At 36.0% G+C, this 18,825-nt stretch overlaps 1 protein-coding gene across 10 annotated transcripts in view; it reads right to left on the bottom strand.

The window, feature by feature from the left end:
- Positions 1–18,825, bottom strand: part of CDH18 (cadherin 18) — a 487,011-nt gene that overhangs the window by 45,976 nt on the left and 422,210 nt on the right. For all 10 annotated transcript variants that reach the window (XM_051799307.1, XM_051799317.1, XM_051799309.1 and 7 more), the window contains 2 exons: positions 14,580–14,767; positions 7,738–7,991 (listed from right to left, as the gene is read on the bottom strand). In XM_051799307.1, coding sequence (XP_051655267.1) covers positions 7,738–7,991; positions 14,580–14,767 — 442 coding nt within the window. The remainder of the gene's footprint in view (positions 1–7,737; positions 7,992–14,579; positions 14,768–18,825) is intronic.

Here is an 18,825-nt window from a genome sequence, read left to right as displayed (position 1 = left end):
ATTGCTCAGAGCCCCATCTGACCCGGCCCTAAATATTTCCAGGGGTGTGGCATCCACTACTTCACTGGGCAATGTCCTCCAGTGTCTCAGCACCCTCATAGCAAAGAATTTTTTTCCTAATATCTAACCAAAACCTACTCTTTTTCAGTTTGAAGTCATTTCCCCTTATCCTGTCATGCTCTTGTAAATAACCTCTCTCAGTTTTTCTTGTAGGCTCCTTTCAGGTACTGGAAAGCTGCAATTAGGTCACCCAAAGCCTTCTCTTTTCCACGCTGAAGCAACCTAATTCTCTCAGCCTTTCCTCACAACATCCTTCTTATCAGCTTGGTATCCCTCTTCTGGACTTGCTCCAACAGGTTGATATCCAGCCCCAGAGCTGGATGCAGCACTCCAGCAGGGTCTTACCAGAGCAGAGTAGAGGGGCAGAATCACCTCCCTCAGACTGCTGATCACACTGCTTTGGATGCAACCCAGGACACAATTGGCTTTCGAGGCTGCAAATGCACATTGCTGGGTCATGTTCAGCTTCTCATTACCCAGCACTCCAAAGTCCCTCTGAGCAGAGCTGCTCTCAATCTCTACATCCCCCATCTTCACCTGTGTATTGACTCTGGGGATTGCCCCGAACCATGCACAGCACCCTGCACTTGGTCTTATTAACCCTCATTAGGTTCCCATGGTCCCACTTCTCAGGCTTGTCCAGGTCCCTCTGTATGGCATTCCGTCCTTCAGGTGTCATCTGCAAATTTGCTGAGGGTGCACTCTATCCCTTCACCTATGTCATTAATGAAGATATTAAATAACATTGGTCCCAATACAGATCCCTGAGGGACACCACTTGTCACTGATGTCCATCAGGACTCTGAGCTATTGTCCACTACCCTCTGGATGTGACTGCCCAATCACTTTCTTATCCGTCTAACAACTCATTCATCGAATCCTTCTCTTTTCAATTTAGAGAAAAGGGTGTTATGGGAGACTGTGTGAAAGGCTTTACGGAAGTCCAGATAACCGACACCTGTAACCCTTCCCTTGTCCACTGATGTCATCACCCCATCAAGGCCACTAGGTTGGTCAGGCAGGACTTGTTCTTGGTGAAGCCATGCTGGCGGTGCACAGAATAGCAGAAAACAAACTGATCTTATTTCACTCCTATGACATCCAAAGAGCAAGTAAGACAAATTAATACAACTAAGCGAAGACACTTTTATATTTTGCAGAAGAGGATCAATCTTATCCTCTCTTCCTACTGACAGTATGGCTGAGTGACATAGAAACTGATCTCAGATTACAGGGGGAAAAAAATATTTTAAAATAAAATTTTAATTTTCCACCCCTCCCTTGATCCACTCACGCAGTTCTCTCCTGCACCTCTCTTCACGTAATATGATGATATCTTTCAAAATAAATTTGCGTGACTGAGTTTGAATTGCAAGTTCATGTCTTATTCTACCTCTAGTAAATATAAACTTTACATCAGAAAAACAGTCTGAAACCTAAATCTTCCACAACACTTTATGTCTTTAAGGCTTTAGAAATAATAATAGGAATACCTGAAACACCCTGTGTGTGTCCTTTACTCTATATAAGCATGCCTCTATAAATACCATTTCCTGAAAATTAAGATTACTTTCTAAAGGCTGATGACAGAAAGTATTCAACTTCAGATGGACATCTTTTATGGACAATGCAGCAAAAGTTAAAATAAGTTTCTCTGCTTTCTGATGCAGGAATTGAAGAAAATTGAAGAAAAATTCCTATACCGCATTAATTGTTGTAATCATATGTACCTGTAATTTATTAATTTTTCAGTATTCTTTTTGAAAGAAAGAGAAGACTTTCAATTTAAATCAAAGTAGGGCAAGGGAACTATGTTTTTATTAGAGCTTCAAGATACCAGGTGTGGTGTTGGGAAGCAAATTTTCCTACTCATTAGTATACACATGTATTATAACCATTATGATATATCAGCCATTATAAGGCAATGCCATGTGACACTTTAAAAAGTGAGAAGCCAGAATCAGGGCTGAGACTGTACTTGCATTCTTCCTCAACTTAGCAAAAAATTAACATTCAAATTTTAGCACCAAAAAACAATAAACTAATTTTAGCACAAAAATTAAAAAAACCCCTTCAAACCCAAATCAAAGAAAACCAAAACAATAGCTTTTTCTGACTTCTCTTTCCTATAGTTAATCAACTCCTGTGAGTAAAATTCATCATAGTAAGATATATGTTACAGCCTAACTAGATTCCAACACAAAATTTACTTGAATTCCAATGTATTAATGTAATGCATCAATCTTCCAAGGACCCAACAAAATACAGTGGCTTGATTTTTAACCAAGCCATTGTAGAAATTCTGAAAAGGGAAGATGCTTTTATCAGTTGACCCTACTGTCACAGGCAGAGTGCTGATCAGTAGCCTTAGCCCATTCATCAGATATTTTCTGTTAAATACTGAGAAGAGAACATTTCTTCCCAGAAATGCAAACAACATAAGTTAAACATAATAATTGTGAGTAAAAAATAACCAGAGGGGACAGAGATGCTATCATTAGTGCTCAAAACAGTACCTCTGTTTGCCTCCTGTACTGCTGCATGACAAAAATTGCACAGCAGCAGCCAAAGGAATGATGTTACAGTACTTCTATAACAGCATGTCTTATTTCTCAAACACTACCCTTTTAAGGGTACAATGTTAATAAAGATTTTCAGTTCCTCAAAGTACAATATCAAACTGAGATCAAGCTTAATATGAGGGAACTGGTCTACATCACAAAGGTATTTTCATTATTATATGAGAGTTTCAGAAAGTATCGTGATCTTAGAATTACGCCTTTTCTCTTTTCTGAATGACTAACTTAGAGGTGGTTTGGGGAATAGTTGCAACATTATGTTTCTGAAAATTGTTCCACTGAAAACAGACTAGATGCAGTTGGAAAACTTCAAGAATCACTTGGAGTATGCGCTGTGGCTGGACAGACTCACCACCCAAGAATCACCTACAGGAGGATGGCAGGATTTCAATAGGCACTGCTGCAGCCCTGAGGCAGTACTAGCAGCCTAGGGCTACCCTCACTGCACGTAAGCGACTTGTTAATTAAAAGCTGTTTTCACCCATAATCTCCGTGCAAGTTTTCTGTGTATGGTTTCAGGAAGAAAAAAGATAATTTCAAAATAGGTATGGAGGGATTTAAAAAGAATAATACATTAAAATAAAATTATAACTAGGGTATTTAATAGTAATATTTTATGGGAAATTTTCAAGACCCACTTGCACATCAGATATTACTATAAAACATTACTTAACCCTGACCTTTTCAAAAAACAAAAGATACGTGTGTGAAAACAGAATACTTGTCACAATGCAATGAAAGGGGATTAGTTTCTCATAAATGTTCCAACAAGGTAGCAATACGTGTGAATGAATGAAGTTTTCTGTTGATTTAGAAAACAATTTAATTAAATAGTTGATTTTCAAACTAATTAAAAAAATCTTTAAAATTATTACATTATAAAGTTTTAATATATTTCTTTATTATGATTTCTATTATTAAGCTTATTTTCTGTATTTCAATGGAATAATAATCTCTTATTCCAAATCATAACATTTCAATAAATTTCCCTGAAAATGCATTTCTATCTATTTAAAGAAAAAAAATCAATGTAAAAAGAAAAGTCCTTTAAAAAAGTACAAATTGCCAATCAGATAAATACTGAAAAAAAAAACAACAAACAAACAAGCCAAAAAACCCAAAACAAAACAAAAAAACCAAAACACAAACACCTCTATTAATCTTATCTTTGTTATTATAGAGGGGTGTTTGCTGAGTTTTAAAAATTAAAACACCAGTACAAGCACTGGCACAAAGTCAGTGCCCTCTGAAGACTGCTCAGCTCAGGAACAAGATGAAATCAAAATCATTTTGATGAAATTGCAGGGAGGAAATAAAGAAAAAAACCACCTTGTCTCCCTCTTTACTGATAACAATAGAGGTTGCTATTCATTTTTGGGTTTAGTTCGAATAACCTTTTGAAAAAGATTTCTCTTCAGCCAAGTTAATTACTTTAACTAATCATTATTCTGTATATAAGAATTGTTCCTGCCATCAAAATAAACTGTTAATTAATTGGGCAGTGAAAAAATCACAGCACTGTATCTCTTTTAGCAGCTGAACAACAAAGTGATACAATTGTAACTGTGTGTGCTTAATGCTTCATCAGTCACACACACAGCAATGAGTGTCCTCCTAAAGTGGAAAGGATGCACAAGTGAATTAGGAAAGACTGATAAGCAAATCACTGCTCTGTATCTTGTCCTATAGCTTCACAGCATTGGAGATGTATCTGAGCCATTTGGCTGAGGAAGCTCTATTCTGTTACTCCCCTGCTGTACACAGATCAGCAGTGCAAGTCCTATCTGCACTTATCTTCCCTGAAGAATGTGATCTCTGCTTTCTAAGAAAGTTGCATTGAATTTTCCTGGGCTTGTTTTTCTAATCACTGTTTTTATTTTCAATGACCTATGAATTGTTTGGAAATTAAGGAGAGACGTGACTTTGTTACCCTCTGACTATCTTTCAGACTCATCGGGGTTTCGGACAAACATTGGAGATATTTCTTGCAAACCATCACAGGACATAAGTGCACTGTGTGGATGCTTCTGAGACATGCAGCTTCCTCCAAATTGCTCCTTTCCTCATGGTTATGGTGGAGCAAGACCCTGCCTCCATGTAGAGCAGCAGCTCAGCCTGTACAGTCTGTCCTGCTTGTCAAGTCATGCACCACTTCCAACCCATAGATTCCCCAGATGCAGCCAAATCTTGAAGCAATACAAAACCCTTCTGCACCGTGTCATTGTTTGCGTGAAGTTAAGGGAAAGTGGATTAAAGTTACCTGTTCCCAGACCAATCTTCCTCCTCCTGTACGAGAAGGCTCAAGGAAAACTTGAGGGCACACCAATCTGGTGTCTTTTTAGAGTCCCATGAACCAGTGTGTTAATTCAGGCCTTAGAGAATCAGCATCTTCATAAAAAGCTCACATTCTTACAAATGACATTCACTATCAGTTCCACCAAGATGGATAAAGCGTGGCTAGAGAGCGGACCCGGTCACAATATAATGATATGTCAAGGATATCTGAGCTGCTGCTGTTCTTGCCAAACCTCAACAACATGTAACTGAAGGCTGGTTTCTTTCAGAACTTCGTGATTTGGTATGTTTTGCTAGCACTATATTTTTTCCCTTATTAAAACAGAGAATGATGGAAGGAAAAATGCAAAAATAAATGCCAGTGGAGGGGAAAATAGGATAGACAAAGATAAGAACATTTTTGCCCCTCAATTATATGAATATTATGGATACAATATTCTGTTGTCAATCACTGGTTACAAATTCATGTTTGGAAAAAAAGAGGTACACTTACAAAAAGTAAAATATTTGCAAATATTTTTCCTTCTGACCCCTCTGCCTCGAAATTACTGCCTGCTTCACTCAGAAAATCTACTTCTGGTTTTCCCAGGCTTTGTACAAACTGCTGCTGCTTCCCTTTTATCACAGTTGTCTTACTTCTTTCTAGACAAAATGCTTCTGGGCCACAGACAGTTGAATTATGGAGGAACTAGTCAAATCTGCGCTTGCCCTTCCTACTCCAAGCTACCATGATGGCTAACCTCCCTGACTGTGCTGGTTGCTTCAGAATTATAGTATTAAAGCTACAGGCACTTGGTAGTTATTTTTAGAAAAAAAAATTTTATTTATGATTTAGACACAAATACCATAGTGGTAATTTTTCAAAGGCAATAGTTTGCCACTAAGAAATTGCATATATTGATTCTCTGACACAAAACACTTTGAATTTTAGACTATTAGCACAAGAGAACCATAAAAACCTGATGTTTTCATTGTTCTGAAAAAATGGTTTCATCTTACCAAGACTGTTGCATGTATCCAGCAGATTTCAATTGTCAGGAGACTAAAAAATGTCCAATTACCTTAAGAAAAACTGTTTTCCATGTGTATAATCATATTATTTCTACAAAGGCTATAGCATTATGTCATAAAAAGGAATAGCATAAAATATGTTTTCATGAAGATTATTTTTTAAATTTTAAATCTACTACCACCTTCAAGACAAAATTCATGTATTGCTCCACAAAATTCTAGCACTGTATGCCAGTTTAGAAAATAACTCAGCCCACAAATGAAGCCATTAAAAAATATGGTTAGATCATGTTATAGATGAAAACACGGAACTGAAAACTTTAAATCAGTAACATATTAAACCCCCAATTCCTGATTGTTCAAAGTTAAATCAAAATGTTCTTAAATTTAGAAGTCAAATTAACATGTATATATGCTTTCAGCACCAATGCATTTCGAGCTTGCTGTGTGGGTATTTCCAGCTTGATTTCAGTTTCTTAGTTCAAATCATGATCTATTCCCAAGCCAGTTCTCTTATAATAAGTATTTTGGCCAGAGCATCAGCACAGAAATCTTTCTTTCTTTTTCTTTTTTTACCTTTTAATGAGAAAATTTACTTTGAGAATAAAAAAAAATTTGACATACTTTCAAAATATTTCCTTCCTAGTTGTATTGGGTCTGGCTGAGATGGTTTTCATTTCTGCATAGTAGCCCTCACAGTGCTGTGCTTTGCATTGGCAGCTAGAAGGCTGTTGACAACACACCAGTGTTTTGGCTACTGCTGAGCACAGCATCAGCACTGTAACATTCCTTCCTCAATCCAGGGCAAGATCTTTGGTGGGGACTCAAGTAGGTCAGCTGACCCAAACTGACCAAAGGGATATTCCATACCATATGACGTCAGCTCAGATATAAAAGCTAAGGCAAGGAGCAGGAAGGGGGGCATTCATTGTCTCCAGCAGCTGCCTGCTGAGGAACCATTACACGCGCTGAAGCCCTGCTTCTTGAAGGTGGCCGACCATCGCTGCTGATGGGAAGTAGAGAATAAACCATGTTATCTTCCGCTTTGCTCTTGCATGCGCAAGTTTTTGCTTTGCTTATGTTTTAATAAGCTGCCTTATCCCAACCCACGAGTTGTTTTCCATCTTGCTCTCTTCCCTGTCCAGCTGGGAAGGGGAGTGGCAGAGTGGCTGGGTTGGCACCTGGTGACCAGCCAAGGTCAACCCACCACACTAGTATATTACATATTCATTTAGCTTTCAAATGATGTACCTTATGCTGCAAGTGCTTGTTTCCCGGCACTTCTCTTTGCCCTAGACCTCGCAATTGGAGATGACATACCCCTAGCAACATCAGTGAGGTTCATTATTACATCTAATCTATTCTTTTGATACTCCACTAAAGCTGAAGCATATTACAAAACAGTGGGTTCGTCCTCAACCAAAACTTTGCAGAAATGATCCTGCTTGTCTCTGTCTTCCATAAGCACTGGGAACAACTACAGTGTAGTAAGTGTGCAGAGAGTCAAAGGGAAAAACAGTGCTATGATCCTTAACAGATTTGCAACTAGTGGCAAGATGGCAAGATACTGACTGGCACTTCAGACCTTTGCTCAGACCAATTACTAGATGGGAATTTTAGTGCAAACCAAAAGGTAGAAGATTACGTTATTAAACCCATACAGACTGATCATGGCACTGTTATGATCTGTATTCCCATTTATGTACTAAAATAAATAGTCTTTAGACATCCCAGATCTCATTAAACCTTTAGATTGTGAAATTTGGTCTCATGTAATTTGGACTTACTATACCTCACTAAACTGTTTGCAGCATCAGGATCTTGTGCCGTTACTGTGCCAACAGGAGTCCCAATCTTTGCATTTTCATAAACTTCCATGACATAGGAAGGCATAGTGAAGAGCGGAGGTTCATCCACATCGCCAACGATGATCTTCAGCATTGTTACATCTTTGAAAGGTCCCAAGTGCGAAAAGCGGAAATCAAGGTGAGTATTTGCTCCTTCTATATTAAGAGTATATGATTTCTTTTTTTCATAGTTGAGAGGCTGTCAGCAGAAAAAAACCAAAGATTTATCAGTGCTATTCTGTTTTTCAGTTTAGTCTGCTACCAGGTTAACCAAATCTTTTCTGCTTAACTTAAAAAACATTTTTTCGTGTTACTGGAAGGGAACAATATTCTTTGACATTCTTGCAGCCACTGCCATGCCTTCTAAGTAGAATGACTTACATGAAGCAGGATGGATTCAGTTTTTCTTTACAACAGAGTATTGGACAAGGTACCAGTTTTAGAAATAACTCAAGATTCAGAATGAGCCTCAGATTCTTCTTCCATGATAATGCAACATTTCTGGATTTTATCACCCTTTGATTTTAATCAGTAAATTCTAAATCCAGAAAAAGGCAGAGACTGATATATCCTGAATTAAATTAACTTTGCATTTTTAATTAAAAAGTTTAATAAACAGTAACAGCAATACTAAAATTCTTTTGGTCATCTCTTAAATCCTCGACTGAAAAAAGCAACTTCTTGCAGGAAAACACTCAGTTACTATAAGAGACATGAACTTTTATGACCAGGTGACCCATCCAGTGGAGGTAAAGGCTGTGGATGTAGTCCATCTGGACTTCAGTAAAACCTTTGATATTGTCTCCCACAGCATTTTCCTGGAGAAGCTGGTAGCCCATGACTTGAAAAGGTGCACTCTTTGATAGGTTAAAAACTGGTTGGATGGCCAGGGCCACAGAGTGGTGGTGAATGGTGCTACATTCACTTGGTGGCTGGTCATTAGTGGGGTTCCTCAAGGTTCAGTATTGGAGCCAGTCCTGTTTAATATCTATATCAATGGTTTGGAGAAGGGGATCGAGTGCACCTTCAGTCAGTTCACAGATGACGCTAAGTTGGGCGTGAGTATTGTTCTGCCGGAGGGTGGGAAGACTATGCAGAAGGATCTGGACATACTCTCAAGCTGCATCAAGGGAGGTTCAGGTTGGATATTAGGAAAAATTTCTTTACTGATAGGGTGGTTAAGCATTGGGAGGGACTGCCAGTAGGAAGTCACCATCCCTGGAAGTGTTCAAGAAACAACTAGACATGGGATTTAATGCTACGGTTAAGGTGGCATGGTGATGATCAGTCAAAGGTTGGATTGGATGATCTTGGAGGTCTTTTCCAACCTTAATGAATCTAGGATTCCATGTCTGTGTAAGAATAGCCTAAACATGAGCTTGTGTGTTTTTCTAATCAGAAAAATGCATCTCTATATTCTAGACCATTTTCTTTTCAATTCATTTCCAGTAACAAGAGAGACAAGATTTCAGCCAGTCCTACCATGTACTGCTGTACTGCACAATCCATCATGAATGGAATGGAAGTCTGTAGTTGGGGATATGCCTTCTACAGAGCCTAATGTGCAGTAAAATTCTCTAGAAGGCACATCCCCAGCTGTACCATACACCGGGAACACCTTTGCTGTTTTATCATTACCCTGTATTTAAATTAATGTATTCCTATGATGAATCCTACCTCTCTACTAGGAGAGAAGCTGGGAATCTGATTTGTATGTCACACAACATGGATACTTCCTTTCTTAGGACTCCCATTTCACACAAGTGAAAATTTTATCTACAGTTTCTCTAGTTTTCAGATTATTATGAACTAATTTTACTAACTTTATATATTTATTTTAATCCTACATCAGCATGCTAATGCACTGTCTTATTCAAGATGTAAGATAAACATGACACACCTGACTCCCAACTCTCCCAGTGTAGTAGAGGGGACTAAAAAGGATATTTAACTTAAAAGTAAAGAAGTAGTGAAGCTCATTAGCAGATATAGAGCTAGTCAATGTTTTTACTAGAAGTCATATTTACAGAACCACAACTATTTTGGGTTGGTTTCTTCAGTCTCACTAAAGTAATTGACTACATTTCATACACAGTCCATCAAGAATTTCATTTGAAAAGTAATTTTTTTCTATATATTGCCTGTTAGTTCTAATTATTAATTAAAAGGCTTTAAAAATACCAGCTCAGTTCCAGGCAGTCCTAAGGTAGATTTCAGATCATTATTTTTTAAATGTGCTTCTATGCTGGGCAAAAGCACTCATTCTTAATAATAAAGACCTCAATATTTTTTGTGTTACAAATTTATGACTTCAACCAATTTATAAAAAGTACAGGTAGGTTAATATTTTTTATTATACTTGACAAAGCAGGTAGTTTATACAGGTATATATAATACCACCAAGTTTCCAACAGTCTCAAAATACAGGCATAACATTAAAAGAGATTGCATATGCATGGAATCTTTTTTTTATTTTTCTTCTTTGGAATTGCAATTTTTAGGACATTATGGCATGGCAGAATTCCAGTACTACCAGTATAATTCTGATCATTCTGTGTGGACCTGACAACCTGTCTTAAAAAAACTCATTACAAGCATCGAAGCTTTCATCCAAGGCTAAACTGGTATTTCCTATCACCCCAAAGAGTGGAGAAGTAGTATTTTAGGCAGGACAAATGAGAAACTCAATGTATGACTTGTCAATGTCAGTGCATATTTTGTAGATAAAATCTACAATAAATTTGACTGATGATGTATAAGAAAAATAGTTGGTCAGGATTTATATATGCTTTATATATTTCTTTGATTTCTTCTCTGTGTACTGAAGGACAGTTAATTCATTTTCTTAACTCTAATAGTATGAGACTTTTTTTGACCCTTACATTCTCTGTCTCCCTTTTCCAAATGAAAAAATAAAAATTTTAAAGTCATAGAAATTAACCATAGCATAGTAAATCCACCACTATAAGAAAAAAGAGCTAAGTATGCTACTTGATTAAACCAATTCATAAAGAAACAAAAGTTTAGTAAATTCTAACTCAGATGTACTTTAATTTATGATGTATTTTTCTTATGAGTAGGGAAATATTGAATAGTAATTTACATTGCTCCGCAGCATATATATTCTAAGATTAAACAGGTTTACAATAGGATTGCAACTTGTAACTATGATGTCTTTTTAGAAAATTAAATTTATAATGACAATGACTGAATTAATTTGTATAGGAAGATTAATTTATCTCAGAAAACACAGAAAGACTCTTGTAATAACACAAAGTCTTGTTTTCTTCTTTGATGTAGTTATTCAATCAGACTTTTGCCCCTCTTTTTTCCAAGAATACGGGAATAATCCCCTCAGATAATCAGAAAACGCTGACATTTCAACCATAGCTAAAGCAGTTTTTTGCTTTCATTTGCTTTCTCTTCTTCCCATAACATCTTAATAATTAGCTGTAGCTATAAGGTGAGAGGCAGAATTGTCCTGTGTCTCTAGATATATATATCATTTCTATATTTACTTAAAACATTAACTTTTCCCCAGAAATAAGGCAAAAAAATTATATTCTAGATGAAAAAAATGAGAATTTTTATGTTTCTTATTTTTCCAAAGAATAATGCCTTTCTATGACAATTATCCACGTAACTTCAGTATGAATTTATTGTATGTTATGATTTTCACACCAAATGTCAAATGACAGTTTGTAATCAACCCTTCATGGAAAGATTTTTAGACTGAAGAATGGCTCCACAGGTTTGTCAATAGGGAAAATAATAAAAGTACTGGATGTTTTGGGTCATCCCAGAATGAGATCAAAAAATATTACTTCCAAGACTCACAGCCATAGTGTGCCTGTTGAAAAGCCTACTTGTAGGCTGAGAAATTTGATTTTTGCATCAGAACCTCAAGTAAGTGAGGTTTTAAAAGGTTTGAGGAGGATTTCAGATTGTTAGACAAAATAACCTATTTATTTCTGCCTTTTCTGGTTTTCCTATTGTAAATTCTTCTAGAGAATACTAGAGCAAAAATCATTCTATTTCTCTGTTACAGAAGGTACTGGCATCTGATATACAAAACAAAATAAGTTCTCTTCTTAGTGGAGTTTATCTGTTTTGGGTTGTGAGACCCTGGATCATTAAAAGTATTATTTTATTATTGGGTTGGAACCAACCCGTGTGTTTGTGGGGCAGGGCACACGGAACTCACACGGAACTCACACGGAACTCACACGGAACTCACATGGAGTAGCTGTCAGTCAAAAGGGCAGCCTGGGAGCCCACCCACGTCACGAACCCTGCAAGTCCTAACCCAGCCTCTGACTGGCTGCACCACCCTCACTCTGGTCTGGAGGCACAGAGTGGTCAGTGAGCTGGATGTCCTCCCTGGCAGGGGTGGCCACAGTGGCCAAACCACATAATTACAACAGCATGTGGTTTCCATCTTGCCCTTTCTCTCTCAACCTGCCATTGCCATGTGGAGCAGGACTTCTGCAGGATTTTTCGGTGGTAGCTATTTTTCTCTAAATATCTTTTCATAATCTCCTTTCTCTCTCTTTCTTTACTCCTGTTTCTTCTCTTAATCTCTTTCTTTACTGTTTTCTGAATCTCTTTTGGGTAACTTAAAACCAGTAGGTTGAATTCTGCTAAGTTTTTGGTTTGACATGTGCTGGGTTGGTGCCTTGTGGAATGCTATACCTTGGTTGTTTATTATCCCTTTTAAACCTTTGCCAAAATCCTTATTTTCTCCTAAAATTAAAAGCCTGTCCTGGGAAAACCTGCAGAGTATTTTTCTCATTAGGCTTTCTCAAGGTATTAAGAACCAAAGGCTCTGCAAAAATTTAGTGGGTGAACTCTTGGATTCTCAAATATAAAAGTAATACTCTTGGTTAAGCTTGTGGCTTCAGCACGTGGGTCTTACATGGGTAGACTATCAAACAAATTCAGCTTGAAACCAAGTCTAAATCAGAAGAAATTGCAGCACACAGAATATAAAATACTTATTAAATTGCATACAGAATCTGAATGTAAAAAAAAAAAAAAGAAGAAAAAAGATCACTTTTTTGTACTGTAAAATAGAATATTATATCTGAGGAAGTAATTGAGGTATTCACACCAATTTATGTAGCTTTAAGAGCTGAATTTCTGCTCAACTGGAACATAACATTACCTAAGCAAAATGTACCCCTTCTTGTCTTGATGGGAAAATGATTCAAATCACTGTAGTGTATGTATAAGAATAGGCAACATATGCTTTTGTCATATTCTGAAACGTAGTGAAAATTTCTCCAAAGCTATTTTGTCTACCGAAAGCAGTAAGAAATGTGATTTAACACATTTTTATGTGTCTTTCATGTTTTTTCTTTCTGCTTCATGTTCTCAATATGCGTAAATGTTGCAGTTAATGAACAGTAGCCATAACGAACTTTTAAATAGAGTACAGTGCTCATTTTGAAGAAGAAATAACAGGCTATGGCATTAGCTACATCAGGGTCACCAGGAAATAAGTTCAGTGGTATAAAAAAGACAGTTTACTTTTTCGTGGTTGAAAGAAGCAGGTATTACACAACCTTCATAAGAGACACTGAGTTAAAGATTTTTCAGATACTGGAAGAGACAGAAGCCCTTTTTAAATCATCATAAATTATAAAAATAACATTTCCTTTAGTTACGAACTATTTTTAAGATGCTATATAAAAATGTGCATAAATATATATATATCTGTTCAGAAGCAATATAAACACAAACATGCGTTATGATAGTTTTTATTTAATGTCTTTTCTCGCATTTTCTCTGTATTTCATTCCTCTAACTATTAGTAAACCCCAGAATATGTACTAACAAATACATAATCACTTTTACTTTTTAGGCTATATGGATATAATTGATGTCTACAAGACAGTAACAAGTCCACATGAGAATTGTTAATTGACATTTGTTACTCCAAGTGAAAACTGAAATCAATAAATTTTCGTTTGTTAGAAAGGTTTTTTAAAAAATCTTAAATATAATAACCCATATCCCTGGGTTATTATAAAATTAAATTTAAATCTATTCATATAATATTAACATAAGTTGGCAGACACTTCAAGAAATGTCCACCATGATCCTAGTTCAGAGGACTTAATATGGAGATGAAATTATCTATGGAATTAGATTTATGTATTGAATTCAGTTAAGAATGAAATTAAAAGGCAAGAAAAATTGATAAATAATGGTTTAAAAAGACTGGAAAAATAGAGGGAATTCATATAAATGATAACTGTATGATTGCTTGACCAGTAACATTTAAGCTCTTTATCACAATACTGGACCATTTAGATGTTAGCTTTCAAGTAAATCAAGGAATAACAGTCTATGAAAACTGAATTACACATCATTACCACAGAAAAACTTTCTATGTCAATATTCAAGTAGTTTGGGGACAACAGCACAACTTTCAGCCAAATTTTACTTCTTCCAAAGAAATTTAATGTACAAAACTATCACTCAGAAAAAGTGAGCTATCTTAATTAAAATTCAATAAGGTTTTTATCAGAGTATTATAAATATTAGATAACACCATTAAAAAACACAGAGGGTTTAAATAACTATTTCTTTCCTTGAATTTCTTCCTGCCTTTCCTGAAAAGATTAAGTGTCTCTGGGAACAATATGGAGAAGCTTACATTGCTGAAGTTCATGACTCTATAGGTTTACACAGTAAAATATTTTTGTTGTGATGTCTGCTTATTCAGTACTCATCATTATATTTTAATTACATACACAGGAAACTTCTGAAGTCTATGGCTTACCTTCTTGAGGGAAAGAATTCCTTCCCTTGTTTCTTTGTCAGTAGATATGGAGAATACCCCAGAGCCATCACCATTTATAATTGTGTACTTCATGTCTGCATTGGAACCAGTGTCTGCATCATTTGCTTTGATTTTGCCAACTGCTGATCCAACTTGAGCTGACTCAGGAACATACAGTTGATAATGTTCTAAGGGGGGACAAAAAACAACAGCTTAAAGAATTTTTCTCCAATAATGTTACCATTGTGATTCTGAAAACTACCAGCACTGAAAATGAGAACATACATCCAATAGGTGTGCACATCATCCTTATTCCCTACCTAAACAATGCCAATACAAATGCCTTTTTAACAGTCTGAGGAGTTTAGATCACAGTCCAACCACCAACACAGAAAAGAGAGCAGAATAACTTCTGTTATTACACGTCTTCTGAAACTCTACAAAGTGTCTTTTATGTTCCTCTTAGGCATTCTGTGGTAGGGAGCGCAGTAGTGCAAAATTGAGTTGCAGGACAGCAGAAAAGTAGATTTGAAAGTGGATATATGAAAGCTAACATGTTGTTACATTTTGCTGAGTTTAAACCAGCTAGCATGACTGCAGAGGTGCTCTTGGTAAGCATGTAGAGAAAGAAAGGCAAAATTTACATTGAATTCAGAGGTTAAACCTGAATTATGGCAGAAACCAACCACTGGCTGGCTGAAGAAATTATGAATCTACAGAATGTGCAGTTGTAAAGGGAATGGATGTCATCACTAAAATATGACTAACTCTATAGACACAGACAGAAGATTCCTAAACCTATTATTTGTGTAATACTAGTCCATAATACTTATAAACAAATAGTAGTGTGAGAAGGATGGATGAGAACATTAAACTTTGTTAGTCCAAAAGGAAAGAGAGTTTTCCTAGGAAAACAAAAAAAAGTTATCATTCATAAGGGAAATCTCAAGGAAAACAAGAAATGTCCTGCAGAACAAGACAAAAAGTATGATTTGCCATGCAAAAAATAAAATACCAACACTGATGTAACGGGATAATTACTGAGTTTAATGAAAACATATAGTTAATACTTTGATGCAATTCTTTGATATGCATATAAAAGCCACCTACACAAATTTCCAAATAAATGATCTGCCATGCTTTGTGCTTACAGATGATGTCAACTGATATTTTTGTATTGCTGGTTGCTTTATTTCCTACATAAAATTATAATAATGGGATAATTTACTTATTGTTAGAACACATGCAAAATGTATTCTTTTGACACTTTTGCTCTGATTAATTATTTCCAAAAAGGGAAAGGTTGAGGCCATTAAGGATATGTTATATAATCAAGACACTTCAGGAACTGGATGTGTTATATCTCATATGACAGGGTGAACTAATTGGAGACTTCCAAATAGTTTATAGCTAGTTCAAATATATCTGCATGACACTCCACTCTGCTTTATAATCACACCCCAAGTGTTAGCCATCTGTTTCAGAAAATCATTTTACTGATACCAGCTTGAAACATTCTTAAATACTAAAACTTCAAGCAAAACAAATATTTGAAATGACTCATTAATTATCTGTCAGTATTTGTAGAACTGAAATGTTTCAAAGAAGTAAATGGAGTTAAAAGAAAACTGTTAAAAAAATTAAAAATGTTAGATCACAAGGTCAGAAATGTCTTCCAAATAGTATGTAACCATTACTTCACAGAGACAGCCTGAAGATGTCTCGTACAGACATGAGCCAAATAGATAAATAGAAACACTATCTAAAACCAACAAACATAGAGGATAAAATTCAGCAACAAGAAGGTTAGATAAACTGTATTATAGGCATGTATTTAGGCTAGTGGTGAAAATTAGAAATGTTCTTACTAAACACTAAATCTCTGTAAACTTTATTCCTACTAAGAGGAACCAACTAAAGGCTCAATTGAACACTGGAACAGGCTCCCCAGGGAAGTGGTCACAGCACCAAGCCTGACAGAGTTCAGCGTTTGGACAACACTCTCAGGCACATGGTGTGATTCTTTGGGATGGTCCTGTGAAGGGCTAGGAGCTGGACTCGATGATCCTGATGGATCCCTTCCAACTCAGCATATTCTGTGATTCTTTGAACGTTTTCTTGGGCATTGGATAAAGGAAGTTTGATAATCATTATAAAATGTGGGATGTGTATGCTGTGATTCTTATGATTCTGTATTGTAAGCTATGAGTCTGTCTCAACCCTGTAAAAAAATTCATTGGGAATATGGCATCCCTGGGGATCAGGTATCATCAGTCTATACCAAAAGTGTTCCGCCAAATCTGCCCAAGTTGATCCTTCCAGCATCACAGACTTCCAGGAGCTGTTGTAAAAGAGAAATTTCTTTGGGATGGTCTAATTTTTTCTAGAGGAGCTGCCCAGTTTCTTATAGGTCAAGAATCTACAGAGTTTGATTTGGTTCTCAATTTTTATAACATTCATTCAGATGCATTCTCATGAAATGAGGAAATTAATACTCCTTTCCAGATAATGTACTGTATAGGACAGTTATACCACTTTGCAGGACTTTAATCTATGAAAATTGAAACATTTTTCAAATGCGTATATGTGATCTTCATCTTTTAATAAACTTTATGGCTTATCTGTCATTATAGTAATATACTAAGTATAATAATTATATTATCTGTAAAAATAATACAGAAACAATTTGTTTATCTTTAGAACAATTTACTTTCATTTCAGTTAGTCTACAGGCAACCTGCAATGCTGTTATTTACTCTCAGAAAAGTGATTTCTCTGTCTGAACCTCTCAAAGAAAGAATTATGACAATATTTAATGAAAATCAATAAGCATATTATTCAATTTATTTCATTCATTAATCTATTTTGTTGATAATTTTGGCTTACTTTTATAGGTTATAATTTCTTCTTGAACAATAGGAATTACCTTACTTAACAAAGGAAGGGAGAAGAGGTATAATACTGAAGTAATAGAGAAATAAGCAAGTATCTGGCCTTCTTGTTACTTTTTTATCCAAGGTATAGTTTAGCAACATGAGGATAAATACTGCTTGGTGATGAACCAAGAGATGTGTTTATCACAGCTCATATGCTAATGCCTTTTTCTATCTACTAGTAAACTGATAAATTCAGCGTCTCATTGTCTTAACATAAAATACCACTGTATCCGAAATGTATATCAAAGTGTTATGTAAAGAAAGTTTTCCTTGAACTTACTACCTAAATATCCATTCATGAACCAAACTGATGAGATATGGAGAATAAGGAACAGTGAGCCAAGCTTGAAGCCTGATGATTATGAGAACAAAATTCCAATTAAAAAGTAGTTTTACAGGAATCAAAACTGTGGCCAAAAATATTTGATGTGGTAATTAATCACCTGAATAACGGGTTGCATGGGGACAACACCATCTTGGAAAAAGCTGGTTAGTATGCTGGAGGGCAGGGCTGCTGTCCAAAGGGACTTGGACATGCTGGAGAAATGGGCTGACACAAACCTCATGACACTCAATGATGGCACCAGAGGAGAAATAATGCCATTCATCAGTACATGCTGGGGCCAGCCCATTATAAAGCAGTTTTCCAGAAAAGGATGTGAAAAGGACCTTATAACACTTTACTAGACAAGGCTCTTAGCAACTTGGTCTAACTGAACCTGCTTTAAGCAGGGCTTCAGGTCACATTGCCTTTTCAAGTCTTACATGAACTTATGATCCTGTCATTTATGAAAGTATGTCTTACATTTTACTGCCTACCATCTTTGATAAAACTAAAATGGAGCTCCAGCTGTGGATTGTGCTCAACCTTCCTTGGTGGCTTTGTTTGAGAAAGTTATTCTGCATTCACAGAGCTGCTTGTTTTCATTAAACCTAACAGATTAATCTGGATTTCTCTTTTGAGACTGCAGTTTTAAAGAAGTCTATTTCTCACAGTATGTCTTGGACTTGTCACATCTTTCTGTACTATGCTTATTTTTAATATAACAAATCCAATTTTAATCCATCATCATTATGAATACAGCAACTTTTATGATTCCTGCAGCTCAGTCAATTTTATATCTACTGTCCTTGATCTGAATATTCTTTTTGATGCTGATATCTCTTTCATACAACTAGACTAAGAAAGAAATTTTTAAGGGGTATGCGTGGTTTATTCTTCTTCCCTGATACAAAAACAACACTTTTGCACTTTCTAAAAGTGTTTGAAGCATAAGTGAAGTTACTTCTTATTTGCAAATACAACACTA

The sequence above is a fragment of the Manacus candei genome, unplaced genomic scaffold (genome assembly GCF_025592945.1).
Source record: "Manacus candei isolate 608988 ecotype Guabito, Panama unplaced genomic scaffold, ASM2559294v1 h1tg000049l, whole genome shotgun sequence".
NCBI classification, from domain to species: domain Eukaryota; kingdom Metazoa; phylum Chordata; class Aves; order Passeriformes; family Pipridae; genus Manacus; species Manacus candei.
This window is presented reverse-complemented; position numbering and strand designations above follow the sequence as displayed.